General features: G+C 40.6%; 2 protein-coding genes and 3 long non-coding RNA genes across 10 annotated transcripts; 2 read left to right on the top strand and 3 right to left on the bottom strand.

The window, feature by feature from the left end:
* Positions 1-879: 879 nt before the first annotated feature.
* Positions 880-5799, top strand: LOC124193845. Its single transcript, XM_046587822.1, has one exon. It carries the CDS (start codon positions 880-882, stop codon positions 5797-5799), a length of 4920 nt encoding a protein of 1639 aa, XP_046443778.1.
* Positions 5800-11756: 5957 nt separating this feature from the next.
* LOC124193918 lies at positions 11757-12731 on the top strand. The gene is made up of 4 exons (XR_006874539.1): positions 11757-12116; positions 12182-12332; positions 12396-12612; positions 12674-12731. It is a non-coding gene; the product is annotated as an uncharacterized LOC124193918 (long non-coding RNA).
* Positions 12732-15348: 2617 nt separating this feature from the next.
* On the bottom strand, positions 15349-17859 carry LOC124193907. Of its 3 annotated transcripts, none has more exons than XR_006874525.1 (9): positions 17820-17859; positions 17674-17753; positions 17403-17566; positions 16832-17300; positions 16604-16753; positions 16186-16431; positions 15977-16124; positions 15630-15812; positions 15349-15532 (listed from the first exon to the last, which is right to left on the bottom strand). It is a non-coding gene; the product is annotated as an uncharacterized LOC124193907 (long non-coding RNA). The 3 variants fall into 3 exon arrangements; XR_006874523.1 differs by having other exon boundaries at positions 15977-16121; XR_006874526.1 differs by having other exon boundaries at positions 15349-15489; positions 15977-16121.
* Positions 17860-18104: 245 nt separating this feature from the next.
* LOC124193914 lies at positions 18105-21381 on the bottom strand. 3 transcript variants are annotated; one of them, XR_006874533.1, is made up of 9 exons: positions 21254-21381; positions 21049-21187; positions 20803-20955; positions 20379-20567; positions 19799-20071; positions 19238-19730; positions 19098-19176; positions 18236-18400; positions 18105-18159 (listed from the first exon to the last, which is right to left on the bottom strand). It is a non-coding gene; the product is annotated as an uncharacterized LOC124193914 (long non-coding RNA). The 3 variants fall into 3 exon arrangements; XR_006874534.1 differs by lacking the exons at positions 18105-18159; positions 18236-18400 and adding an exon at positions 18925-19044 and having other exon boundaries at positions 21024-21187; XR_006874535.1 differs by lacking the exons at positions 18105-18159; positions 18236-18400; positions 20379-20567 and adding an exon at positions 18925-19044 and having other exon boundaries at positions 21024-21187.
* A 342-nt stretch (positions 21382-21723) lies between these two features.
* On the bottom strand, positions 21724-26130 carry LOC124193904 (spondin-2-like). Of its 2 annotated transcripts, none has more exons than XM_046587894.1 (6): positions 25616-26130; positions 24484-24695; positions 24307-24411; positions 24056-24235; positions 23006-23381; positions 21724-22698 (listed from the first exon to the last, which is right to left on the bottom strand). In XM_046587894.1, exons 1-6 carry the CDS (start codon positions 25905-25907, stop codon positions 22499-22501), a joined length of 1365 nt encoding a protein of 454 aa, XP_046443850.1. In that variant the 5' UTR covers positions 25908-26130; the 3' UTR covers positions 21724-22498. The 2 variants fall into 2 exon arrangements, with proteins under 2 accessions (XP_046443850.1, XP_046443851.1); XM_046587895.1 differs by having other exon boundaries at positions 21724-22695; positions 25616-26120.
* Between the last annotated feature and the right edge of the window lie 1643 nt (positions 26131-27773).

Here is a 27773-nt window from a genome sequence, read left to right as displayed (position 1 = left end):
ACTAACACGCATATTCCCGGCAACTTTTGCAATATTCATTGATTATACGGAAGGTACTTTTTTCATGATAATGTCCAATTATTTCCATTATAAAACAAACACCAAAAAGATCTCGAAATAAACCAATTAAAAGAAAAAGTGATTAACGTTAACGAGTTTTGTTACTGATTTTAGTTTACGGGAAAACGGTTGTCAAACAATATTTGGTCAGATATGGTATCAAAAGTTTCACGTCGTCTCTCATCGAGTGGAGTATGGAGTAACTGAAATTTGAATTCTTAAAATATAACCTGAACGATCTTAACGCCCTAACGAGCTTAACACGGCTTACCTCGTTACACACTTCCATTAGGCTAGACAACACGCAGACGATTAAATTAACGACTTCTTGGGGTCATGTATTCATGTAACTTCATTTATCATTTCGTTATCGGTTTTTTAGGGCAAACCCAACTAGAAACAAAATAATTGCCGTGTAGAATCTCAATTCAATGAAAAATGATTCCTTTAACTTTTATTCTTCTTAGTTGGTGGACTTACCGCTACGGGCGCCCTGTCGTTTCCCAGACATGTCCAGACCGGCAACATTTGAATCCCAACCGGAATTCCGAAAACTTTCATTTCAAAATCCAATTAAAAGATTAAAATGAATTGCAATACATTTTAAACTAATTGAACAATGTGCGTTAGCCCTTACTGTATGAATACAATTCAATACGAAAAGTTAAAAACCATTTTCGTAATTAGAAATCTGATAAAAACAGTGGAAATAGACAGTGCGAAAAGGGATTCCCCTGGCAAGTCTATATAGGCAACCCCAACAGCAATAGCAGACACAGCAGTTTTCAATTGCAAACACCCTAACTACCAGTGGTGAAAATGATCGTTATAGACATTTTGGCAGTCACTATATTGGCTTTGCTTTTTGCTTATGTCTGCTGGGATATAGGCAGAGATTGCAACTTGATGGATTTATTCAGTCGATCGACCGAATCACAAACTCGGCTTTCGGCTGTTAACCTGAAGATGATTGAACCTGACGTTTTATGCGCAACCAAACTTGCAATTGACAAAGGTCTTTCGACTCCCAGCGGAGATGACTTGAACCAACAAAGTTGTCTTCCTTTGATGGCGAAAGACGATGATAAAAACCAGACTGTATTGGAAAATGAACGCTTGGAGAATGAGTTGAGTCTGCTTCAATCCAAACTGACAGACTCCTCATCAAAGCTGCAAATGTTTCAGAACGTACACGACGAGTTGGCAACTACCAAGAGCGAACTCGAAGAAAATAAACGAGAAATTTCTGACATAAAAGAGATAAATCTCCGCTTGACAAATGAGCATTCGCAGCTAAGGCGAGAAATAAAAGACAAGGATAACCTTATCGCATCCAGTCGGGCGGAATTGGAAAATCTCCGCGTTTGCCTTGCCGAACAACAATTAGACACGCGCGAGTTGGCCGTGGCTACACGTGAGCTTGAGTTAAAGAGTAGAACCATTTCTGAACTTGAAAGGAAAAATCGCAGTTTGGCCGAAAACGATTCACAATTGAGGCGAAAAATGGAAGATACCAATCGTCTTCTTCTATCCAGTAAGGCGGAAGTGGAAGAACTACGAGCATCCCTTAACAACCAGACCGACACAATCGAGCAACTGGGAGATCAAATGAGTAGTCTGACCCCGAGGAATGGCGAGGAAGTCGGCATTAAAGTCGAAAAACCAAATGGGCTGGTGAAAGAACAATTTGAAATGCTCCAAAACAACCCGAAGAGTCTCAACTTTCAAACACGGGAAGCTATTTACGCCACCGAGAGTTTATCCAACGAAATGCAAGCCGAGAATCAGGAACTGGAAGCGCCAGAAGAGCCAGTTTCTAAACCCAAAGACATTCCGGTTGAAGAACGTCCATCCAACCAACAACTTGAAATGGACGAGAAAAAGCCGAAACCGGAGAGTTTGCCCGAGATCATTGACGATATCGAAAATATGTCTAACAAAGATCCGGTGCTGGGTAAAACTGAACTAACTGAAATCACCGAAGAGACGATTATAAATGAGGAAAGTGAACAAGTTGAAGAACAGTCATCAAAGGCTCAATCCAATAAGAGCACTGATAATCAATTCCTTCATAAGCCTGAAAATCCACAGGTACAGTCCCAAATTCCTGAAAAACCTGAACTTCTAAATGATCAGACATTGGATGAGAAACCGGAAGAACCCAGCCCAGAGATCGTTTCTAAACCCAAGGTAACTCGGGCTGAAGTACCTCCGTCTAACGAACAACTTGAAACGGACGAGAAAAAGCCGGAACCGAAGAGTCTGAACGAGAATTTGCAGAAGACTATTGACGACGGAAAAAATATGTCTAACAAAGATCCGGTGCTAGGTGAAACTGAACTACTTGAAATGGCCGAAGAGACGATTGTACCTGCGGAAAGTGAACAAGTTGAGAAACAGCCATCAAAGGCTCAATCCAAGACCACTGATAATCAGCCCCGCCAAGTACCAAAAGACTCACACGCATTACCTTCAAATCCCGAAAAATCTCAACTTCCACAGAAACAGAATGGGGCAATGGATGAGAAAGCGGAAGCACCAGAGCCGCTGCGTGATTGCAAGCAAGGAAAAAGGACGCCCAAGCATTTCCAAATCAAAGTTGTGAGAGGAGTAAACTTTCCGGAAGCAAAGGATTCTGACAAGTACTACTACGTTTCCATGCGGTTAGAGGAATGGCACGGCATGAACCGCGTCCAATTCAAGAAAATCAAAACCAAAATCATCCGCGGTAGCCAGCCACAGTGGAATCAAAACTTTACCATCAAGACTCGAAATCCGGAAAAGTGGGTGTTGGTCATTAAACTCAAAAAGTTGTCGAAATGGGGTTTGAAGACGTCAATCACGGTCTTTTCATTCGTTATTTGCGTATCCCAATTGAAAGTCAATGAAATCAATAGGCTGAAACTGTACGACTGTTATTCTCCAGTGGGACATGCTTGTCTTGAGGTTGAGTACAAGATCGACTACCTGCCAGAAGTCATTCCCAGCTCAAAGATCGTTTCTGAACCCAAGGAGACTCCCGCTGAAGTACCTCCGTCTAATGAACATGAACTTGAAACGGATGAGAAAAATCCTGAACCGAAGAATCCGACCGAGAATTTGCAGCAGACGATAGACGACGGCAAAAATGTGACTAATGAAGATGCGGTAGGTGACACTGAATTACTTGAAAAAGCCAAAGAGACGATATTAGAAGAAAGTGAACAAATTGAGGAACAGCCATCAAAGGCTCAATTCCGTGATAATTATGGAGATCCACAGGTGCAGTCCCAAATTCCTGAAAAACCAGAACTTCTTAATGATCAGACAATGGATGAGAAACCGGAAGAACCCAGCCCAGAGATCGTTTCTAAGCCCAAGGACACGCCTGAAGCTGTAGAACCTGCGTCTAACGAACAATTTGAAACGGACGAGAAAAGGCCGGAACCGGAGAGTTTGAACGAGAATTTGCAGCAGACGATTGACGACACCAGAAATGTGACAAAAGAAGATCCGGTGGTTGAAACTAGACTGCTTGAAATCGCCGAAGAGACGATTATACCTGAGGAAATTGAACAAGTTGAGGAACAACCATCGAAGGCTAAATCCAATAAGAGCGCTGATAATCAATTCCGAAATAAGCCTGGAGATCGACAGGTACTGCCCTCAAATTCCGAAAAATCTCAACTTCCACAGAAACAGAATGGGGCAATGGATGAGAAACGGGAAGTACCACAGCCGCTGCCTGTTTGCGAGGAAGGAAACCAGAAGCCTTTGAAGCATTTCAAAATCAGATTTCTGAGAGGAGATAACCTTCCGAAAGCAAAGGATTCTGACCAATATTACGTTTCCATGCGGGTCGAGCAATGCCGCAGCATGAACCGCGTCCAGGACAATAAAATTAAAACTAAAACCATCCGCGGTAGCCAGCCGGAATGGAACAAAGACTTTACCATCAAGACTCATAATCCGGAAGAGTGTCGAATGACCATCAAAGTAAAAAAGTCGTCGATATTGGGTTTGAAGACGTCCACGGTCGGATTCGTTAAACTTGACTTATCCAGCTTGGACGACGGCCTTAATAAGCTGCAACTGTACGACAAGTCTTACAATCCAGTGGGCAAAGCTTGTCTTGAAGTGGAGATCGAGTACCTGCTGCCGGTAGTCATTCCAAGCCCAGTTATCGTTTCTAAACCCAAGGAGACTTCGGCTGAAATACCTTCGTCTAACGAACGATTTGAAATAGACGAGAAAAGGCCGGAACCGGAGAGTCTGTCCGATAATTTGCAGCAGACGATTGACGACACCGGAAATGTGACAAACGAAGATCCGGTGGTTGAAACTAAACTACTTGAAATCGCCAAAGAGACAATTATACCTGAGAAAAGTGAACAAGTTGAGGAACAGCCATCAAAAGCTAAATCCAATAAGAGCGCTGATAATCAATTCCGAAATAAGCCTGGAGATCGACAGGTACTGCCCTCAAATTCCGAAAAATCTAATTTGTTCAACAAGAAGGACAATCAGCCCCGCCATGTACCAAAAGACCCACACGCATCGCCCCCAAATCCCGAAAAGTCTGATTGGCATCCCGGAAAGTGCGATTGCGAACCCCGGAACCCTTATAAGGAGATCAAAATCAGAGTTATCGGTGGAGTAAACCTTCCGGAAGCGAAGGACAATTATTACGTTTCGTTGCGTGCCGAGGCAACCGAATCATGGTTCGGTTTGAGACACGTCCAGTCCAGGAAATTCAGAACTAAAACCATCCACGGCAGCCAGCCACAGTGGAATAAAAAAATGATCATCGCTCATACTCAGTATCCGGAAAATTGGATGTTCACAATTAAACTGAAAAAGTCGATATTGGGTTTGAAAACGTCCACGGTCGGTTCCGCCGTATTTAAAGTGTCCAACTTGATGAAAAATCAAGTCAATACGCTGCAACTCTACGACGAGTCTGACAATCCAGTGGGTAAATCTTGTGTTGAGCTGGAGATAAAGATAAAGTACCCGCTGACGGAAGTTATTTCAAGACCAGAGATCGTTTCTGAACACAAGGACACTCCGATGCTGGGTGAAACTGATCTACTTGAAATAGCCGAAGAGACGATTATACCTGAGGAAAGTGAACAAGTTGAGGAACAGCCATCAAAGGCTCAATCCAATACCACTGATAATCAATTTGGTCATATAACAAAAGACCTACACGTATTGCCCCCAAATCGCGAAAAATCTCAGCTTCTACAGAATCGGGCAACGGATGAGAAACCGGAAGCAGCACCAAAGCAATCAGTATGCGGCCATCCTGATTGCGAGGAAGGAAACCGGACAGCACCTAAGAATTTCCAAATCAAAGTTGTGAGAGGAGTCAACTTTCCGGATGCAAAGGATTCAGACGAATATTACGTTTCCATACGGGTCGAGGAATGGCACGGCCTGTTCCCCACCCTGTTCAAGAAAATAAAAACCGAAACCATCCGTGGTAGCCAGCCGGAATGGAACGAAGATTATATCATAAAGACTAGATATCAGTATAGGTTTAAATTGATCGCCAAAGTAAAAAAGTTGTCGAATTTTGGTTTAAGGAAGTCCACGGTCGGCTTCGTTAAACTTAGAATGTCCACCTGTGACGAAGGCCTCACTCAGCTGCAACTGTACGACAAGTCCAAAAATCGGGTGGGCGACGCTTGTCTTGAGGTGGAGATTCATAGACCGGCAGAGGTCAAAAGGCAAAAGCTCACAAGGAAGGCGAAATGACGACTGCTCCAACAGTGGAGAATCTGATACCGATCTGATACCCAGATGGTCGTTACACGCGTCGGCAGTACAAATCTACAGGGCCATTGTTCGATTGATTTCAGGGTAAACTTTTAGGTTTCGTCCAGTTGGGTACCGGATGGGAGGAGAGTAGGTAGAGGGTGGGCGGAGAGAGGGCGGATTGGACCAGGAGCCAAGAGAAGAAGAGATGAGGAAGTTGAGATCGAGAGTGGATGGGAAGGAACTGAAAGAAAAGAGAATTGAGGATCTGAGAAATGAAGGGAAGGTGGAAACCGGAATTAGACAGGACAGGTGAATGACCGGAAGTAGACAGGACAGGTGGATGACCGGAAGTAGACAGGACGGGTGGATGACCGGAAGATGAGAAAATTGATGACCCGTGTATTCTTTCTTTCTTATTCTTTTTCTACCCATTAATACTTTTCCTTCATCATTTCTTTTTATCTTTTTCATCATCTTCTTTCATAATTGGGTCAGATATTGCAAGTTTCATCCGACCAAACTTTAATTCGACACCTTCCATTTGATGTTACCTTCAACATTATAAGGCAACTGCATTTCGACTGGTGACAAAATACGTCGACACAGTGTAGCAAAAGTACTTTGACAATTCTTTTTAAGATTAGGTTAAGTTAGTTAAGTTAAGTTTAAGTTAGGTTAGGTCAAAGTATTTGTACGCTACATCCGTTGTCGAAATATTTTCACACCATTGCGGAAATGTAGTTGCTTTGCTTGTTGTTGAAGCGTCGAATAATTGGTGTCGAATTATTAAGTTTTGTTGGGTGAACGTGTTAGTAATTCCGACCCAATTTCTTTTCTACTATTTATACCTTTTTTCTCTTTTCTAGCTTTGAAACTTCAAATTTTAAACAATTTTAACCCCCACTCTCCATTACCTACCTTTCCTTTATACCGGCTGGCCGGCTGCTTTAATGAGTACGGCATCTTCATATCAAGCCATGGCCTTTCATGATTGCCGTTTCGTGGCATCAGACTGATCAGGTCTATAGCAGGTACCGTATTCGTTGGGTGGTAAAAGGCAATCTATTCTCATTAAGTTATACAAGGCAAAAGTGAAATATACAGGACCCCCCCGCCTAATACGTAATCGAATCAGAGCAACTGGCAGCAGCTAAAACAACAGATGCCATACCGTCAACATTTTATAAAAGCATATAATCTTCCGTGCATATTGGTATATACACCGCCAGAGGGGTAAAAAATAAAAATAAGAAAACAGCTGTTATTTCTCATTTTTTTTAAATGTCGGCCAGCAAGTTCCAGAAGCCCAACCGATGAGCTCGTGACCCTGTAATGCTTAGCCACTCGATCATCATTCATCAGTCGACAAGTCATCATCATCACATCCTTTGATGGAACAGCGAGAATGGAGGAGAGAAATGAAAGAAACGCAGGGAAAAACAGGACGCCACAAAAGCAACACGCCGCCAAAATAAAAAACCGGTATTTCAGTACACACACACACACAGAGAAAAAAAAAAGAATCAAAAATTCACGGTACCCTTTTATTCTTTCCCGAAAAAAACGGGAAAAAAAAGAAAGAAAAAGTCTAGTGTGGATGATCCGTACCGTACCATAATGGCACCAAAAGTCCCATCACGATGGTCCCAAATTGTGCTGTAGATATTTGTGTCTCATCTCTTTCCTGTTCAAACGAAAAAACTAACGACCGATCGATTGCAGCGCAAACAATCAACGTGTGCGCAGTACAATGTTCATTTGTTCTATTCTCCTTTCCCGGAAAGATGAACCGAAAAAAAGTAACTGCAATCAAAACCGGTAAACCGACAATGACCGACCAGCATCTGTAAACAAGGAGTTGAACGCAGTGTGGCGGCAGGTCCCCCTCTCGCTCAATAAAATCTCCTAGTTGAACTTTGATTGAATTCAAGTTTGAAATATTTTGGAAAAAACAAGCCTGATCTGTTGTCGTACTATGAGCTATTTAATGAACCCAGAACAAGTCGACGAAAACGGCAAGAGATAACAGTTCCAGTCAATAACCGCATATAGATCAGAAATAATCGTACTCGGTTACGATTCATAATCAACGCCCACTCAAGCCTCAAGCCAGAAAGAGGAATAGAGATAAATGTTTTTCCTACTTTTGAACTTTGGAAATTCAGCCAGGTATCCTTCCACAAGTGATCCATCCATCCGCTGAAAAGTTGAGTCCACCAGGCGGGATAGGGAGAAAAGGGAGTCCTCGTGAATACACCCACATTCACATGAAGTGTACATGAGGACATTTTAAGAAAGGGAGACGAAGGAAGAGATACGTAGCTCGGCCATGGTTAGAATCTCCAATCAACAGGGATGCTGTTTATCTAAATAAATAAAAATTTAGTCACGAAAAATATTTGGACAACAAGTAAGGCAAAGTTGAAAATGAAACATTAACTGGCAAGTCACAGGAATAAAAGTATTGAAAATTATTTACCCAAATGATGATGCTGAGGTTGTTGCTGAGATGACAGATCCAGCAGAAGCAAAACTGGAATATCTTGTTGTCACGATGGCTGTGCATGGTTCAGTACTCAAATCTGCACAAAGAAAAAGGTTAGACAGTGTGAACAAACTGCCATGCATTGACAGAAGGCTTACATCACGAATGCTAGTTAAATGCAGTTAAAGGCTAGTCACAGGAAATACATTTCTCAACTTTGTAACAGGCTTAACTGTTTTACTTAAGCTCCCATGAACATTCTTTTATGTAAACTTTATCTTATTTACCCGCTAAAAAGCATGGAGTGTGATTTAGGCGATTCTATTAAAGAGCCACGACACAAAGTTTACTCGACGAACACATTTTTTTTAAATTTGATGTGAACTGCTATTTTTCGTGCAGCCACATATCGTTTCAATTGCTTTGAAATCATACTTCATCTCTCTTAAGTCTTCTGACTTTTCTCCAAAACTTAAAAAATGAATCACTGAAACTTTCAACAAATTGAAAGCAGACGACACTTTCATTTTCTAAATAAGATATCGATAGAAAAAACAATCGACCCCTTTCCAGCTCTCCTGATCCTGATTAAACAAACAAATCAAAAATGAATGGGATTATTTACGTATCTAATTATTGATTGTCATCTCAACAAGTTACACTGAGCCCCCCTACCACATTCAAGATAAAAATACAAATAAAATTTGCACGAAACCCGTGCAGAGATTATTACTTTAAGACCGGCACAATGAATAATAATGGAAACGTTATGTATAATTACGTATGTATAATGTGGTAACGTTCGTCCTCTTCTCCGTCGCTTGATCTGGTCAGAATGACACCATGATGATGACACGGTCGAACGGGATCGACTGGACCTGGTATAAGTTCAGACCTTCTTAACCTACCCGCGTCAGATGGGTGGCAACAGCTTGCTAGATCGTATCGTACATTTGAACGCGGAAGCCGAAATAGTGCTGGCTGTTGACTCCGCTGTACCACTGGGTGATGCTAGAGCGCTGTCCAGAATGGCCGCTGGACTGAACTAGTGAAGGCCGGGACTTGCTGTGGTATTTTTTTCGCCCTTGGACGCGATGTAAATGTTGAGCCCAGTTGTGTCCGCGAACTTCATGATCGTCAAAGGTTTCCGAGCAAATAATCCAGATTTGTGGCGATATGATTTTCTCCGGCGGCCGACTTGGCAATTTGCGATGCTGATTTGCGATGTCAATTTGTTCAGGGAGTCCCGAGAAGAATGAAGGCTCGAGTCGATGCCAAAATGGCCATCGAAATAGAGCTGCTAATTTCATCCCTGATTCCCAACTAAACTATTGACATTATATAAGCAAACAATTAGCTTACATTTTAAGATATTTTAAAAGGTTTAATGAAATTCGCTAGCAGATACAAAATCTTTGGAGATACTAAAGACAAAATGATTCCAACATTTTGGCTTACCCAAGTTGGGTTGCCACAAAGAGTCGAAAAAGCTGTTGACGACAGTTGCACAGCATTTCAAGTCAGCCCTCTTGCATTGAATTCAACAGCAGCACTTTGTTGTTTGTGGTAGGCCTGCAGGAGAAAATTAAGTGATCCAATTAATTAATTAAAAGGAGACACAATTGATGAGTAGTTTGCCTTTGCTCCATCTTAATTCACAATTTTTCTAGTTCTGACATCCAAACATGAACTCACAATTTCTATTTGCAGAGATTTGGACATAAAGATTATTGAAAATTAAGCTTCATACGGGGAATAACATAGTTTATCGAACTATGAGGTAAGAGGCTTAATTTTTAATTAATTAATTTTCATGAAAGTTGATATTTTTCGAGCAGCCATCTATGAACCATTTTTGAAATAATATTTCGCAACCTTGATTTCGCAACCTCTACAATCTAACCCAAGTCTTGGCCCATCATCTACATTCAAATCAACGTAAAAAAAAGATAATAGAATTAAACAAAATTTCTTTTTGAACATTTTTCGAAATATTTAAATAAATTGGAATTCAATCAAAATAACAAGATTTGGCTACTCTAAATTATGAAATGCCTAACAAAAAGTGACTTTCCAATAGCTGCCGCGTCAACAATCTGTTCCGAAGGTATAAAGGGGGTTGACAGTTGGTCTGCAGTTATATCGTCTTTTAGTCTGTGATTTCCATTTTCAAGGCTTGACGAATCAAATTAACTGAAGAAGTAGCCATGGCAAATCTATCAGATGAGAAAATTCCACAAGAACTCCTCTATCCGTGGTCACTTCTACAAAAAGATCAATATCGTGATAATCGTGGAGATCCCCATTCATTGCCCCCAAATCCCGAAAAGTCTGAATGCGAGGAAGGAGACCAGACACCAAAGTATTTCAATGTCAGAGTTCTGAGAGGATACCTTCCGGAAGCCAAGGATTCTGACAAATATTACCTTTCAGTTTCCACGCGGGTCCAGGAATGGGACGGCAAGATTCGCGAACAGGACAAGAACAACAAGAAAGTCAGCAAAACCAAAACGATCCGCGGCAGCCAGCCGGAATGGAATCAAGACTTTCCCATCAAGACTCTCAATCCGGAAGCGTGCCTAATAACAATTAAACTGAAAAAGTCATCGAAATTGGGTTTGAAGACGTCCACGGTCGGCTCCGTCAGAATTTACGTCTCCGCCTTGGAAGTAAATCAAGTCTATAAACTGCAACTGTTCAAAAACAATTTCTATCCTATCGGCAAAGCTTATCTTGAGGTGGAGATCTTGAATTCGTCTTGAACTTGAATTCGATAAAGGGAACAAAGAAGCAACTAACACGCATATTCCCGGCAACTTTTGCAATATTCATTGATTATACGGAAGGTACTTTTTTCATGATAATGTCCAATTATTTCCATTATAAAACAAACACCAAAAAGATCTCGAAATAAACCAATTAAAAGAAAAAGTGATTAACGTTAACGAGTTTTGTTACTGATTTTAGTTTACGGGAAAACGGTTGTCAAACAATATTTGGTCAGATATGGTATCAAAAGTTTCACGTCGTCTCTCATCGAGTGGAGTATGGAGTAACTGAAATTTGAATTCTTAAAATATAACCTGAACGATCTTAGTTAGTAAGGCATTAGACGTGGTGTGGTTGGTGTAGTAGCAGTAAGAGGGAAATACCTTGTCCCTGCACATTTGTATTCCACAATATGTGAGCTTCACACATGAGTTTTAGGCTTTTGACAACATGATGGGTATATTGGATGGAAAGTGAGCGCTAAGTCAACTTTTTGGAATGACTGACAGTATGCATCTAAAATTTGAAGATATAAGTTGGTATAGTATAAAAATAAGTAAAGTAGGTCAAGTTAAACCTATACAAGTTACGAAGTTCAATTTGGTATATGAAATCACAGGAATATAAGTATTAATTCGCATCCAATTGTTTCACCCCTTTTTTCCTGGTTTCACGATGTAAACACAACAAGGCGACACTAGCGACATCTGGTAATGAGTTTTGAATCCTAAGTTGGTTGCAATATTATTAAAGATACCCGATAATAGAACTCCACCGACAATAGAACCCCAATATTTTATTTTAAAATACCCGACAATAGAACTCCAGTGCTCGACAGTAGAACTCCACTACGAGACACGGAGACAGTAGAACTCCGATAATTTGAACTGCGACTGTGCAACCAACTTAGGATTCAAAACTCAAGATGTCGCCAGTGTCGCCTTTGTTGTTGTTAGCTTGTTACAAACGAGGCGAAGCCGAAAAGGGCGAAACCAAACTGTAGCTAATTTATACTTATATTCCTGTGATTTCAATTACCAAATTGAATTTCGTATCATATGTAGGTTTATCTTGACCTAGTTTCCTTATTTTTATACTGTACCAACTTATTTCTTCAAATTCTAGTCTTCTAGATGCATACTGTCAGTGTCAGTCATTCCAACAAGTTGACTTAGCGCTCAGTCAATTTCCATCCATTAGGCCCATCATGCTGTCAAAAGCCTAAAAATCATGTTTGAAGATCACATGTAGTGGAATACAAATCTGCCGAGATAAGGTATTTCCCCATTACTGCTACCAGACCATTACAATTCATATTTTCTTATTATTTATTGCATAGGTATCCTAAACCATAAGACTTTTCTGAATCTTGCAATTTTTGTGACGCACCCTGCAACACCATGTTTGTTGTTATGGATGCTACTGCAATACTTCATGACACTTTCTTTGACATCAGGAAATTTACATCAACCTAAGGAGTAATGCTGTTTGTTGCTGTGAATTCAATTTTTACAGTTTTTTCATCGTGAGCATTTCAGTGTGCTTCTTAAAAAAAGGTAAATGGTAAATGCTTTATTCATTGTTATATTTTCAATAATGTAAAAATTTGTTTTACAGAGCACGGAGATTCTTTTGCCAATGCTGACCTTTGTCCATGACGGAAGAAGGATTTTCAACAACATTCTTCTCCATCCTTATCTTCGCGACGCACGCTCATCTAGCTTCACTGCTTTTAAGCAAGATTTGTTTTACTTCACTGACGACTTGGCGAGTTTCTGGACCACTTCAAGATCGCTTCCGTCAGCTGTTACACACCTGCAGTCACTCACCACGGGATTATGCCTAGGTACCGACAATTGACTTAATTTCTTAGGTTATCTACCAATAGTCTAGTTGCGTTAGACTGTGTCTGTGTAATAGTTTCCAAAATTAGGCCCTTCTTGCGCGCAAACAGTTTACTTGGACGTTTCTATTTTCTAACGCTAGATGGCTTTTTGATAATTTGCAGTCTAAACAGCTGTCAAAACAGTCAGTTTCTGTTACTTTGAACATCTCTTTAAACATTTATCGACAGTTATTTTGTTGAAATATTTAGTGATAACTGACGATTATTATTCCCCCAACAAAGCTCACTTGTTAAATTTTCGAAAATTGCTTTTTTTTTCTACTTCCGGTTTACTCTTTTCAGTCAGTAGTTCAGTAAATATTCATCTGACGCACAAAAGAACCACATATTCGTGATCCTCGTCGAATTTGTGGTAAAGTTCATGTTTCGTTTTGTACGTTTTCGTACTTCCGGCTTTGAAAATTTTCCTGAACTATAGTTCAGGAAAATTCTCGATTTTGGCCAAATTTTGGATTTCGTTTAAATCACACCTAATCGACCCCAAATTTCATGGAGATCACGAATATGTGGTTTAATTTGACAACAGCTCAATGGTTGAGGAGCTGTGGCTACTTCCGGTTGACTTCCGGAATTTTTTTTAAAGACTAGCAAGTGAGCTTTGTTATGTGTACAGTTTTCAATATTGTTAGCTAGATTTTAAGAAATTGAAAGCGTGCCTTTTAAGTTGTGAGCCAAAAATAACAGATTGATGTACCTACATGTATTATGTAACTTTTATTGGCATGTCACTCTAATAAGAATTTTTTCTCTTTCTTCAGATGATGCAGAGGAGACGTCGAGAAGATTGACACCAAAACATCGCCGGTATCTCCAAAGTGTCAGCGCGGATCATTATTTGTTGTTGGTAATATGTGTTAGTGTTAGTTAACTTGTTGGTTGCCACGCCTTTGTTCTCCCCTGCTCCTTAGCACGGGCTGCGTGCGCTGTTCGGCCTCGTGGTTTTCATGCCGAGGGGTCGGAAAGTCGCACCAGCCCAAAACTTGCCGCAAGGCGCCTATTAGGCAATGCACGATACCTAGTTCCCCTTTGTCGATGCGGTGATGGATTCTTCTGTCACCGTGTCAGCCCGGACTTGTCAGCAATGGCAAGTTCCACCTTGGTCATAGATCCTTCAGACGTGGCGCGTAGAGTAGTAGAGAGCAACCTACGGGTTGTATGGCGTGGCAGCCAACGGGTTAACTTGTATGTATGTGATTGTAAAATGTGGTGGAATTGTGGGTGGAGGTGGGACAATAAAGCAATTCCTTTTAATGTTTTTGTTTGCTATTTTTCATAACTTGTAATAAAAAAATGTTTAGTTTACGACTTTATGTATTTTTTACAACTTTCAAGTTTTACATAAGATATAGGCAAGCAACTGATAAACTCCACATTCTTCAAATAAACTTCTATGATAAACCACACATTATCTCAAACTCTTTTGTTACACCAACTTAAGTTAAAAAGAGAGCTGTCAACATCAATCAATTTTAGTAAACACCACACAGTACGTCTCTTTCGTAACTTGCCCTGTAAATGAAAGTTGTCTAAACACTAGAATATGTCGGAATGCGGAGAGACTAGAGCAATAATCACCTCCAACATACGAAATAGGAAAGACCCAACCAAAATAAGAAAACGTCGCAATGTCTTAAGGCTTTTAGGTGGCAAGAGAAGTCGTACACAATGATAACCCAGGTTTTAAAAAAATTATTTCCCTATTAAAGATCAACAATTCCCAGTGACTAGAAACTATTAAGATATGACCGACAAATCTGAACATACTTATAATATTTAGGAGCGTCCCTGTAGTAAGTTGGAGAAGCGTAAGGTGTGGTGTAATATTCAGGTGCCTTAGTGGTGTAGTAACTCGGGATAGAGTAATACTTCGGAGCTTCGGTGTAGTTGGTCGGAGCAGCGTAAGTAGTGTTATAATACTCAGGTGCCTTGGTAGTGTAGTACATAGGGGCCTCGGTGTAGCATAGGTTGTGGTGTAGTAAACTGAAGCCTAGGTGTAGTATTCCGATTCAACGTAGTACGAAGGAGCAGCCGCTGTGTAGTAAGTTGGGGCTCAGTTGTAGTTGTGTAGCTTAGGGCAGAGTAATACTTCGGGGCTTCGGTGTAGAGGCTCAGGGAAGCACAAGTTGTGGTGTAATACTCTGGAGCCTTGTTGGTGTAGTACTTGGGCGGCTCGGTGTAGTATTCAGCCGCTTTGGTGGTGTAATAAGTTGGAGCCTCGGTGTAGTAGCTAGGAACTAGGTAATACTTGGGAGCCTCGGTGCAGCAAGCTGGGGCAACATACGTGTAATTCTCCGGTGACTTGGTGGTTTTAGTACTTTGGAGCCTCGGTGTAGTACGTTTGATGTTGTAACTCGGGGCAGCATCAGCTTCGGTGTAATACTCTGGAGCCTTGGTGGTGTAGTAATAGTGTGCCTCAGTGTAGTAACCGGTTTTTGCGAATGTTGTCGTTGTGTAGCAAGGCGGCGGCGTGGTGCTTTGGTATCCGCCATACCCAGGAGACATCGGTACAACCAGTGATCGACCCAGCCTTCAACGATACGGCAAACGGCAACATCACGACATCACATCAACTGTGCGGTAAATAATTTGAACATTAATATTCAATATGGTACACAAACAGATAGAAAACAAATAATTTATAAAAACTCCGTGAAACAGAATATTTACCCGATTGCGTACTGATAATACGACGAAGAATGCACTCGGTAACAGTGCACTGCAGTTTTTCATCCATGTTTCTTTGCCAGTATTGTTCTCTCCAGCCAATCGCCCAGATACAACAGCATGGTGAACATGTTCCATACAACAGCGACCCAATTTGATATCACAAAAGAACGTAACATCTCCAGTCTAATAAAAAATAAAGTCCAAACCCAATAATTAGAATCTAATTTAACAAGAACTTCATATACTATCTAACAACAACATTAGAGCAGTCAATGTTGGTCAAGTTTTAATCACAAAAGCACAATTAATATGAAATAAAATGTTCAAGGATTCTTACGAAACCGTACCAAACAAACGTTCGATCATGCTTCAAGCTCGGTATTCACTCGATAACCACCAAAATCTCCTCTCCTCTATTTCCAAACCAAAAGCAACAGCCAAATCCGTGTTTGCGTCCCAACCGACAGCAGCGACGACATTGTCAGTTTAAATCTGCTGAAATAATTTTTAGATTTTAATTAACATCGCTAAAACATGTACAGAAATAACTGTTTACCTTTTGACCATTGTTTAAGGTCAATGCGACCTTGTAGTCTTCCAAAATTACACCCTCAACATTAGTTTTGGGCAAAACATTAACACTTTCCGCTTTCACCTTCTCGGTTGTCCATTGGCTCAAATATTTAGGAGAACGGGGAACTGGACCTATGTTACCGCCATCGATGTTGCGGAACAGCGCTACGTGCTCGTGGGCATCTTTAAGGGCACCGCTCAGGGATTGGAAAAGATTTTCGTTTAACACCTAACAAAATAAAGGCCATTTTTAGAGGAATTCGTAGAACTAATTCTATTCGTAGAACTAATTCACAGAAATAAATTGCTAGCAATTTAAATAGACTCTTAGATACTATCGAGCAGGAAGATTATCAAAGTTATTCAGCATTCCATAATTTCGTTTGGCATAAAATGTTTACCTGTGGCAATAACGCACTTGTCGTAGGTGATGGTACGGCCATCGTCAAGTGCGGCTTGCCGACCGACAATGTCAAGTTTAACGGCGCTGTGTACACGTACGAATATGTTATCTTTGCTATTCAATTCGACGCGATTGCAGTCGAATTCATCTTGTTTGAAAGACAGACAAGGAAGGAAAACAAGTCATTAGTACATGTTGCACAAAATTACAATAATTAAGAACTCACCTTCACTCTTTGCCGTTCCACTGTTTGAAACGAAGTTTATTCGAAACTTCGGGGTTGCCGTGTTGGGTGTCGGAGAAGCTCACTTGACTGATTTCTGTCGTACTTGGGCGCTCCAGTGTAGAATCCGACAGCCTTGGTGATGTAATAAGCTGGAGCCTCGGTGTCGTAGGTTGGGGCAGCATACGTAGTTGCGTAGTCTCAGTAGGTGCCTCGGTGTAGTACTGTAGCGCTTTGGTAGTGTAGCTCGAGGAGCAGCACAAGTTGTGGTGTAATCATCTGGATCCTTGGTGGTTTAACTGTAAACCCAACAGTGCAACCTCGGTGTAGTATCTGGTCATTGCGTATGTTGTTTAGTAAGGCGGTTGCGTTGCGGTTTGGTATCCGCCTTAACCAGGATACGTTGGTACACCAGTGATCGACCCAGCCATCGACGATACAACAAGCAATAGCAGCATGACGGCATTGTTAACTAGACAATATTAAATTTCAACAATATAACGGACATATTATCAAATAGAAAAAAAAAATGAAAATTGATACAAAATTCCACGTAGAAATACGAATTATTTACCCGTGATTGCGACCTGGTAATACGACGAAGAATGAAGTTGTTGCCGGGTCGGAGATGCTCACTCGATTGACTTCTGTTGCCTTTTCTCTTTCCTTTTAAAAGATTTTCTCTCGTGGTCGACATCAACGATACAACACCCAACAGCAACACAATGCCATAATTAACTATGTAATAAACAATAGGAAATTATTTTTCGAAGGTAACTAGTCGCATCAACAACTAATAACAAGATAGAATAGATTTACGACTCGAAATAAAAATGAACATTTACCCATGATTGCGAACTGATATTACGACGAAATATGGAGTTATTGCCGTGTCGGAGATGTTCACTCGACTGATCCCTGTCAACTTTTCTCTCGCCTTTTATACAATTTTTTCTCACCCCTCCTCTTAAGCCTAATGGCTATATTTTACCTTCTTGATAATGAAGCAAAACGTCCCGTTCTCACCCAACCTCTACACCAATGCCTGACACCTTTTACGTAATGATCTCCATGACCTTCGATTGAAATGCAAACTGCCCTTTCCTTCTGCAGGTGACTTTGCCGGGGATGGGTCTACAATAACCAATATCAAAATGAATACCAAAAAGCTTACACTTGCGGCTATTGTACCTTTTTGATAATGAAGCAAAACGTCCCGTTCTCACCCAACCTCTACACCACTGCATGACACGTTTTACGTAATGATCTCCGTGACCTTCGAGCGTCAAGGTCATAGAAACTGGCCTTTTTCTTTCAGCAGGTTGACGTTGCTGGGGATGGGTCAACAAAAACCAATGTCAAAATAAATATCAAATCATAAATGATAATGGCTTAAATTTTAGTCACTTTAAAAATACCACATTTGACTTTTGACTCGTTTCTTCGGTGTCAAATGAATAAATCTTCCATTTCGAACCGTTTGAAGGACAGTTGGCTTTTTTTTTTATTTTCTACTGCAAACTTTTCTAAGTTTCAAACATATTCCTTGCACCTGCGGTCGGAGAAGACAATCTAAAAAAAGATAAAAAAAGGTAAATTATTAATATAACAAAATAGAAATCAAAGCTTCTCATAGAACGGTTGAATAAAATAAGAAATTAGACGCAATTGCTAAAGCTCGATAGACTGTCAGAGTTCGTCCGCTACGTTCACAACGAATAACTCAAAAATGAACTTAAATGATCCTAAGTAACCATCCAGGAGAAGCGGGGGGAATCGTATTTCCACAACTGATTTAGGAGGATTTAAAACGCAAATCAAATGATTGATTGACAATACCTGAATTCTAGGGCATTTTGTAACCGCAAATCAACAATGAGATCCTACTAGCAGCTATTTAACATAAATGAATAACATTTACAGGAGCTACCCTTACCCTGTCTTTTACATTGACATGTCTACCATCTTGAATAGTTGATTACCGCCGGAACCTATCGCGTGTCGTTTGATGCTGCATGAACAAAAGGGAAAAAAATTCCACCCTGTTACATGACCAACTCGTTTCTGCCACAATAAAGTATGCGCAAGTAAAACAATGTTTTGAAACTCGCTTTGTTTTCGTTGCTAAGCAGTAAAATGTGTTGAAATTTGGGTTTTGCTCTTCACACCGAATGTAGACGGAAAGGACTCGGCTCGGATATATAAAGGATCGTTGGCTCCAAACAAATTCAAATTATTTCCTGCGAAAGCAAAAGCTTCATGTCATTACCTTTTTTCATTTGGTTTAGCGTTTCGTTCAGTGACTCCTTGTCACAAAAACCCCTCAATGGGCAACACCTCCGCGTCATCTGGGTAATACAAACAATCGTATTTATAGCTTTAGCAATTGACTAACGTGTAATTACGTACCCTCGTTTCAGCCTCGATGGAATGGCAACCCTAAAGGATTCAGGATTGTCCGGACCGCTCAAAGGAGGCGTTGTTCCAGCTTAAAATTCTTATTGCCCGCACTGACTCGACCAGGAGATTACCCGGCCATGGTTAAGAGAAACCGGAAAAAGAGCGAAGAGAGCCGAGGAACAGTTATTACGAGAGCGATTAATCTTAGTAGGCTTCCGGCTTAGACTCATGACCCTCCAACAGATTTCATCGAATCATGCGCCTTGCAAGTCCCCGTTCGACCAGTCCATTCCCTTCCTCCTGGTTGTCACAGCGAGTGAGTGACCACCGGTGGGCGTTGGTTAGTGGTTAATTAGGGAAACGGGGCCACTGAGAAGGGAGCCGGAGCCCAGATATGCACTTGTAATTTCTAAACATTATTAATTGATCAATCTTGAATTTCAGCAACGTCTTCTTAGTTTCACCAGTGGATCAGGTCTAAGGAACGGCGGCAAACAATCAACTGAAATTTAAAAACGGAGATATTAGCTTAAAGTCAATAATTAAATGTGACTGTTCATCGAGCATTACCTCAATGGCGGTACAGGTGGCAAGAGACGACATATCGACAAAATGCTGCCGATAAAATAAGCCCAACAAGCATCAGGCAACATCGACTATTTTGCACAACAGTTCACCACTGCATGGACACCAACATAGACAAATGACACATTGAAGTATGTTGTTCAACTGCAAGTCCGCACAAGCTCCATTTCAGCGCATCTCTCAAATGGAAAATGACTGAAAAACCACTGTACCCCAAACAGCAATCAACAGCTCAAACATAAAACTGACCATGGAAATCTATAAAGAAATAGAACATAAATGAACCAATAAAATTTGAAATGTAAAATAGATACCAATAATGATTTACTTGAAACTAGAGAAAAAGAAATGAAGAAGATGATCAAAATATGATAAAAATTTCATTTCCCCTTTAAAATACCAAGGAAATTTCTGTTATGTTTCATCAACAAAAGTTTGCAACTCTTTACACGTACTTGCCACAAAAGCGCTTATTTAGAAATCCGAAATAAGATGTAATTTGTCTTTGACATCAAGAAAGAAATGCTAATCTACTTTGCTACCTAGTCGACACAATTTTACACACCTACGACAAGTGACAGATTTCTTACGATAAACGAACGACTAAACGGTCCATAGTCAAATGAACGAACGACACCAACACCAGTCTGCAATGCAACAGCTCACCACACCGTTCACTACTAGCTGGCTGCACTAAATTCATGTGAACATTGGAGTGCAACAAAGAGGCTCAGACCTCAAGAGGCTGTTAATCCTAATTTGGAAAAAAAACTCAATTACTATCAGAAAACAATTGGCGTGTAACATGAGAAAATAAAAGAAGAATAGTTCAACTAAGAAATCTCTAAGAATTACTTTTACAAAGGCATCAACAGTTGGCAAGCTTTAAAACATTCTTAACTGCAAAGTCAACAGATGTAAAGCAAAGAGCTAGTTATCAACAAATTTAATATGTAGCCTTACTGTAAAAAGTTGATCAACTCACTTACTTTAAATGGTTCAGAAGTGTTTCTGCGTGTGACAAAAGCTACAAACGCTACAGGTAGCAAGCCTGCAAGAGGAAAACCTTTTGCCAGCTGGCTGCAACAAATCACACTGTACATTGCATTGGACTGCAATGAAGAAGCTCAGACTTCACCGTGCTGTTAATAGAAAAACAAAAACTCGATTATTATCAGAAACAAGATCATCAAATAACTATATGTGTAACCTCAGGATTACACTAACATGATTACTTTTACTTTCGTGAAGTATTTCGAAATGTGACGAAACGCACAGCCGGTACGTGCAGCAAGAGACGACATTTTGGGAAACAGCAGTTTCAGGCTACATGATCAGATGGAATTGCCAAGTGTAAATTGTAGACTATGTTATCTGTGAATGCACCGCACAAAAATTTACTTAAATAATGAATAGACTTAAATGAATACAAGCAGTTACCATTTTTAGACGAATAATGTCAGGGAAACTAAGTTGAGTAAGTTGAGTAAGTTGAGTTGACTTAGGTGATTATTATTACGCCGAGGCAGGCCGAGGCCGTCGGACTGTCAGCAGCCATTTTGAAAGTAACGTGCAAGGCGCAACATTGCCATTTTCAGTTTTGCAATTAAAAACGTCCGCATTTGGTATCCTGCTTCGATGACGGCCGCGAGATGGCGACAACTTTTTCGCCATCTAGTGTTGGGCATTTAAGTGGAGTCGCCAAAAATTTGAATTTCACATTTCTATACAAAAATGGTCTTTGATTTGGCCTTCCAAAGCTTAATTTAATTCTTACGCGTTTTATTTCTGTCACTAGGTCGGCACTATATCTTCAAAAGAAAATTCACCAATAAAATATTGCTGAAGAACTGATTCTGATTTTACGGATGAAAAAAGATAAAAAAGAAATTCAAAGACGATATGAAAAGTCAATTTGGTACAAGTATATATTTATGGACGTTTCTGGTTAGTCATACAGTGTGCAATTTTACGACGAACAACGTAGAACTCGAAAAGGACACAAATATTCGTTTGATCAAATATTATGGCAGTGAAATGGCCACGTCCGCATTACATTGGAAACCCTCGGATGTAATTGCAGTCATTTATATTTTTGTCGATTTTGTGATTTCGAAAAACATTTTCAATTGCGATAAAAACAGCATCAAAAGCGTGTGGATAGCTCATCGACTTGGCTCTTTCTCATCCGCCTATTTTTCGCCATATTTTTCGAACAACAATTGGCTCAAGTCAATTCAATTTTGTAATAACAACTACTTCGAAATGATGGGGACGTGCACTATCAATGAAGGTAACGACTATTCACAAAAATTTGTTTGTCTTTTTTTGAACGGGGGTAGCAGTTGATGGCCGTAGGAAATTTAAAAAAAATGTAAGATGAGTTCGTTGAACGCGATTACTTTGCTAATTTAAACGAGTCTCATAAATACAACACAAGCAGCATGGGGTTATTCATTATAAAAAAAAAAGATTAGATTTTTTTTTTAGTTATCGTACACGTCCATTTTCCTTAAATAAACTCACATCCAATCATGTCCATGAAGACATTTACTCTAGCTCCCATTTCTTCTTTTTTGGTTAATGGAGAAAAAGGGAATTTGCATAAATTCTCGGGACTTACGTTTTTGTTCATTAACATTCAGTTTTTGAATAAAAAATAAAATTAAAGAGCCGCCAGCTGCACTACCAGTCGAAATAAGCGTGTGAACAATCGCGAGAGGACCCGCACCATTTGTTTTCCTCTAAAGGTGGGCACGGGTTTCCACCTCGACGGGCGTGAGTTAAGACTCTTCGAACACGTGTAGATTCACCGATGCCACAGCTCTTGGAACAGGCAGACCAAGCTCCCCATTCGCTGACGATGCAATGGCGTGGCCCACCTGCTTATTTGGGGGTAGAAAAAAGTAATCATTTTTATAAAACTTGCATGCATTTAAAAAAAAAAGAGATTTAAAATGAATAACAATCGGGATTCTGACTGGACAAGTGAAAATAATTGAATGCACGAAACCAAATTCAAGTGTAATTTTGAAAATGCCCAAATTATCTTTTTAAAAGCTGATGAATACAATTGTTGAAATCAAAAAGCCAAAAATTGAAATAATCAAAAACCAGAAAAATCAGATGATTCTACAGGGTAATATCTTTATTAATTGGAGATGCTTTTTCTATTTTTAGGGCGTGACTTACTCAAATTCGACCACTTGCGCCCTCGTCTATTTTTCTTTGCTCTTTCGTCGCGACTGTAGTCGGTGACGAGAGATTTGAGTAGCGACGATTTTTTGGTCGATTCGCTTTTGGATTTGGCGCCAGACGACGATTTCTTGTTGCTCTTTTTCCGCAGGGTTTCGTTGTTTTGTTCGTCCACGTCTTCACTTTCTTCACGGTCGGCTTGCTCGACGTATCTCTCAGAAGGAACTGTCGTTGAGGTGGTGGTGCTGGAAGTTGACGATGTGTCAACTCCCTGCTGTGTGAGAAGAACATCTTCCAGCTGCGGCGTTGGCGTATCACTGGTGGGCGCCAGAGTCACGGCGTCAAAGATTTCAGCCAGAGCGTACTCCTTCACCTAATTTAAAAAACAAAACAAATAGGATTAGATTATTGTAGACATTGCAATTGTATGCTAACAAATTTATTTTAATTGTGATGGCTTCAACTTAAATTGCTGAAATGTTTCTAGGGCTCATTTTTAGTTGTCAGCAAACAAAATGTTTTGGTGGGAGGCCAAGCCTTTGCACAAATAACTCGTTGTTAATAACTCACAAATTCGTCAGCATTTTTAACAGTGCTATGCGCATCACTTCCGCAAGTAATTAGGGTCAACCCAAAATAATTAGCGCGTCCTGTAAATTGATGCTACTGAATCGTCGGCATCAACTTGGATTACTTCAGCATATTTTATAGTTATAAGTCGATGAAAAATAAATAAATGGTTCAGTAGAGTCAAAGTGTCCATTCAATAATCTACAGCGGGCCCATTTTGCGTAAACATAAATCAAAAGCCAGGAAACCCAGTCCCATTTCCCAGCATTCAGTATGAGCTCTACCAAGTGCTGATATCAAACATGAGTGGCTAAGAAAACCCCCGAGTTGAATTTCCGGAATCCCGACCTCGGAATGAGGTGAGGGTCTCACACGCAACACACTTGCCGTTTTCCTAGCACAGCACAATTAAGGCTAATGCAAATCCTTTTACTTTTTTCTTTTTAAAATAAAAATAAAAATGAAGGTTTTGATTACCTTGACAAAGAAAAATGTGGCAATAGGAGGCAGATCATTGAGATCTGGATAGTAAAAGGAATTGGCCGGATGGTTTGGCATGTTGGACGTGATGCGGAAAATTTTTTCCGTCGGATCCGACGGCCAATTGGGAGAGGTGAAAGTGAATCCGTTGTCAGTTCCACCATCCATTGGTCCAACCTTAAAAATAATAATAATAAAAAAGTTTTAACCAAACTTGGCATTCAATTTAAATTGATTAAAATCCGTACCTTGATCGCAACACTGTCAACCCATTGTCCATCGATGCACAGATTGAAACTGTCCAGTCCGACGAACCAATCCGGCGAAGGAACAATTCTTGATGCCAGCGACACCTAAAAATTAAATTTAAAAAATTCAAAAGTCGTAACGAGGGCGAACAAATAAAAATATGAAATTGAATTTACCCTCGAATGATTGCTATCGACAAAGAATTCGGCTTCAGTTTTGCCTTCGCCGGCCGTGACGGGCGGGGCGTTGAACTCGTCAAAGATGCCGCCCTCTCCTTGCGACTGCGCGTCCAAAGTGTCGCTTCTGCCCGTCTCGGTAAACTCCTTGAATCCTTCGGTGGACGCCTGACTGATTCGGAACAGGGTGTAGCTAGAGTCGTGAGACCGACCTGTTGTGTGGCAATTTCGGTATTTAATTTCATCAATTAATTGAAGGCTCGTTTTAATTTAAATTCCAAATAGAAAAACGAAAGAAACAAAATTGGGGCTGTTATTTGATGAATATCAAATTAAGAAAAAAGAATGAATTACAGTGTGAAAGAACTTTTGGGGGGAGGGGGAAACGAAAAAAAAACAATTTCAAAGAATATCATCCATCAAAAAACCCAACCACAACCCAGCAAGTTATTCAAGGCACTCGTGTGCAACCGGCCCAACCATAAATCTAAACTAGGCAAACATCTGTGACTCTAAATTGGTATATCCCCCACAGCACAGCTACACATCAAGGTGTGTACATCAACTATTTGTCTGTTGAAATAGAAACAACAACCCCAACAACTTATAATTTAAAGCTCTCAGCATATAGACTCTTTTAATTTTTCAGAGCTCTAGGAAGCTTTGAAATGTTTTAAGGAGCGGCATAAGCGACGAGTCGACCTCATTAGATCTCTAGTGCCTAACCTCTTTTGATTAGTTTACCAGATCTAAAACGTATATATGTTGTACATGATACATGGAAGGTGTCCTTGAATGAAATCGACCTTGTATATAATATTGCAGCTCAGCTATTCAATAATAAAGAGTAGTACTCGACAAATATTCTAATTTGGTTAATAAAAAAAAGAAGATGACGTATGCTCGTATAACACACACGCGCGCCAAAAAGGCCAATGCAAATATTTCAAAAATGAAAAAAAGGGCCAAACTGCTGAATGAGAAAGCGGTTGATGACTCGCACATATATGTACATGGCGAAATTGTTTGCGTGTGTGCAATATTTTCTTCGGGTTTGCAACTAGTTCAAGGCCGAAACGAACTTGACATTCATAAAGAAATAGCGAAAGGAATGGCTGTGTGCAGCGCTTACCGATGACTTTGGACCATTGAGCGGGAGGTCGCCATTCCGGATATTGTTTTGGGAACAACGTTCGCGACCAGTGGGTTGCCAGCGTCACTTTGTAGACCATCAACTTGTCGGGATCGCAGAGGAAAGGGCTCCTCTCTTTGGCCGTGGCTGCTGCTGCTGCTGCTGCGGTGGAGACGAATGAGCTGGGCGGCGATCGTTTGGTGGAGCGCGGCTTGGCCGTGGCCAGGCTGACGATCAGCAAAATCACCAAGAATGGAAGCACATGGCTCGTTGTTCTGACAACATACCACATCGTGACTAATACAAGTAGTAGACGAAGAAGTAAAGGTTCTAAACGGGTGAGAGAGTTGAGAATGTGCAGAGAGAAATAGAGAAATTGGCGCGGCCGCAGTTGAGGGGAACCCTAACAGGCTGGCACGGATCGACAAATGTGTGTGAGAGAAGGAGAAAGTATCAGTGACTTGCAAGCCGTCTGGCTAGCGACTGAGCTCGGATAGTGGCCACACAACCCATTAAAAGAGCTGAGACTTGCTCGCTAGCTAGCTGGCTGTTCACGTTGTGTAAGGGACACAGCCACCAGGGCAGGCCGGGCGTGTGTGTAGGATACCTAGTCACGCTATTTTCACACACACACACATATCCTTCATTTCCGTGCCAAAGGCGAGTTCAATTGAAGGGGCTTGACCAACAAAATTCGTTTTTCTCTTTTTTTGGCCTTTCCGTTTTTTCTTGTCAATGGCACAACAGAAAAATGAAAATGATGAGATTTGTCACGGGATTTTGGGCTAATTCGCTTGTATTATTATATAATTGACGCTGGACAAAAAAAAAGGGGTAGGCCTTTGTATATATGTATACTTTATGCATATTGAAGAGTTGTGTGTGTGTGGTGGCGCCCATTTTTCTTTCGTTGGGTTTTTTATTCATAAAAACCCGTTGAATGATCCAACCAACCACGACTCTGCTGAGAAAAAATAATGACGTAAACTACCAAGGCTTGGCCACTATGTTTCTTCGTCATTTCCCTCCCGGTGTTGTTATTATTAAGAGAACATCTATCATTTTCCATTCCACTTACCCTATCTGTCTTTGTAAGGCCCTTTTTGTTTCTTTCTTCGGGTTTTTGTTTTTGTTTTAAATACCAGCACATGGGCTTGTTTAATCAAGCCTTTGTTTACAGTGATAATTAAATCACACACAGATATACTCAACAAATGAAAGTAGGAACTGGAATATTATTAAGGTGCGCTGCTGAAGGCGGAGTTTTTCAAAAAAAAATATCCAACCAGAACAACAATTGAGTTTTTTCGGCTTATCTGATGGTGGCAACTAAAAAAGGTAATCGACTCTCCTATTTGATCATCAGACTCTGCTGACACTAGCACCACACTTCTCAATATCACTAGAGCTGAGCTAGATTTCATCATTTGGTTTCATTGCGTCACATCCGTAACACATTCATTGTCATTTCTGGGTGCGACCGACAGTAGACGCACATCAATTCCGAGGTTGGAAAATTAGTGCGGGACTCTCTTAAAAAAGAGATTTTTATAAAAATCCCCCCAAACGGCTGTTGCTGCTGCTGAGACTGCTGTTGCTAGACAGCTTGGCGCCTGGGATTTAGTCGGGTATTTACGCAAAAAGAAGAAGAAGAAAATAAACAAAAAAAGCGTCGTGTGGCCTCCGGAAGGACTGAAAATAAAATACAAAAAAATGTGTACATGAAACCCAAGAAGAAGTGAAGATTTTTGGCCTCAATCCAAGCCAAACTTTCTACATGATAAAAAACGCGCAGTTCAAACAGACACGAAAAATTTGTCACAAACGAGAAATTGTTGGACATTCATCTCTCTGGTTTGTATTATTATAATTGCATGGCCTTTTGTTGTGCCTGGGCTTATAGATGTGCGGCCGGCTTATGGGTGAGTTAACAAGGCAGCACCTAGGAAACTGCCCACGCGTCGTATACGTACGTACATCCCCACACACAAAAGAAAACCAACTTTCTAAAGGTTCTAGTTAAGAAAGAGAGATGAAAAAACACTCCTAATGGGCTTTATACATTTTTCATTGAAATTCTAAGCAGCAGCTGGGGCTGGGTGCAGCCGATACCGGCATACTAATGCAGGTGCAGGTGTTACGCATCACGACACCACCA

Source organism: Daphnia pulex, chromosome 5 (genome assembly GCF_021134715.1).
Source record: "Daphnia pulex isolate KAP4 chromosome 5, ASM2113471v1".
NCBI classification, from domain to species: domain Eukaryota; kingdom Metazoa; phylum Arthropoda; class Branchiopoda; order Diplostraca; family Daphniidae; genus Daphnia; species Daphnia pulex.
This window is presented reverse-complemented; position numbering and strand designations above follow the sequence as displayed.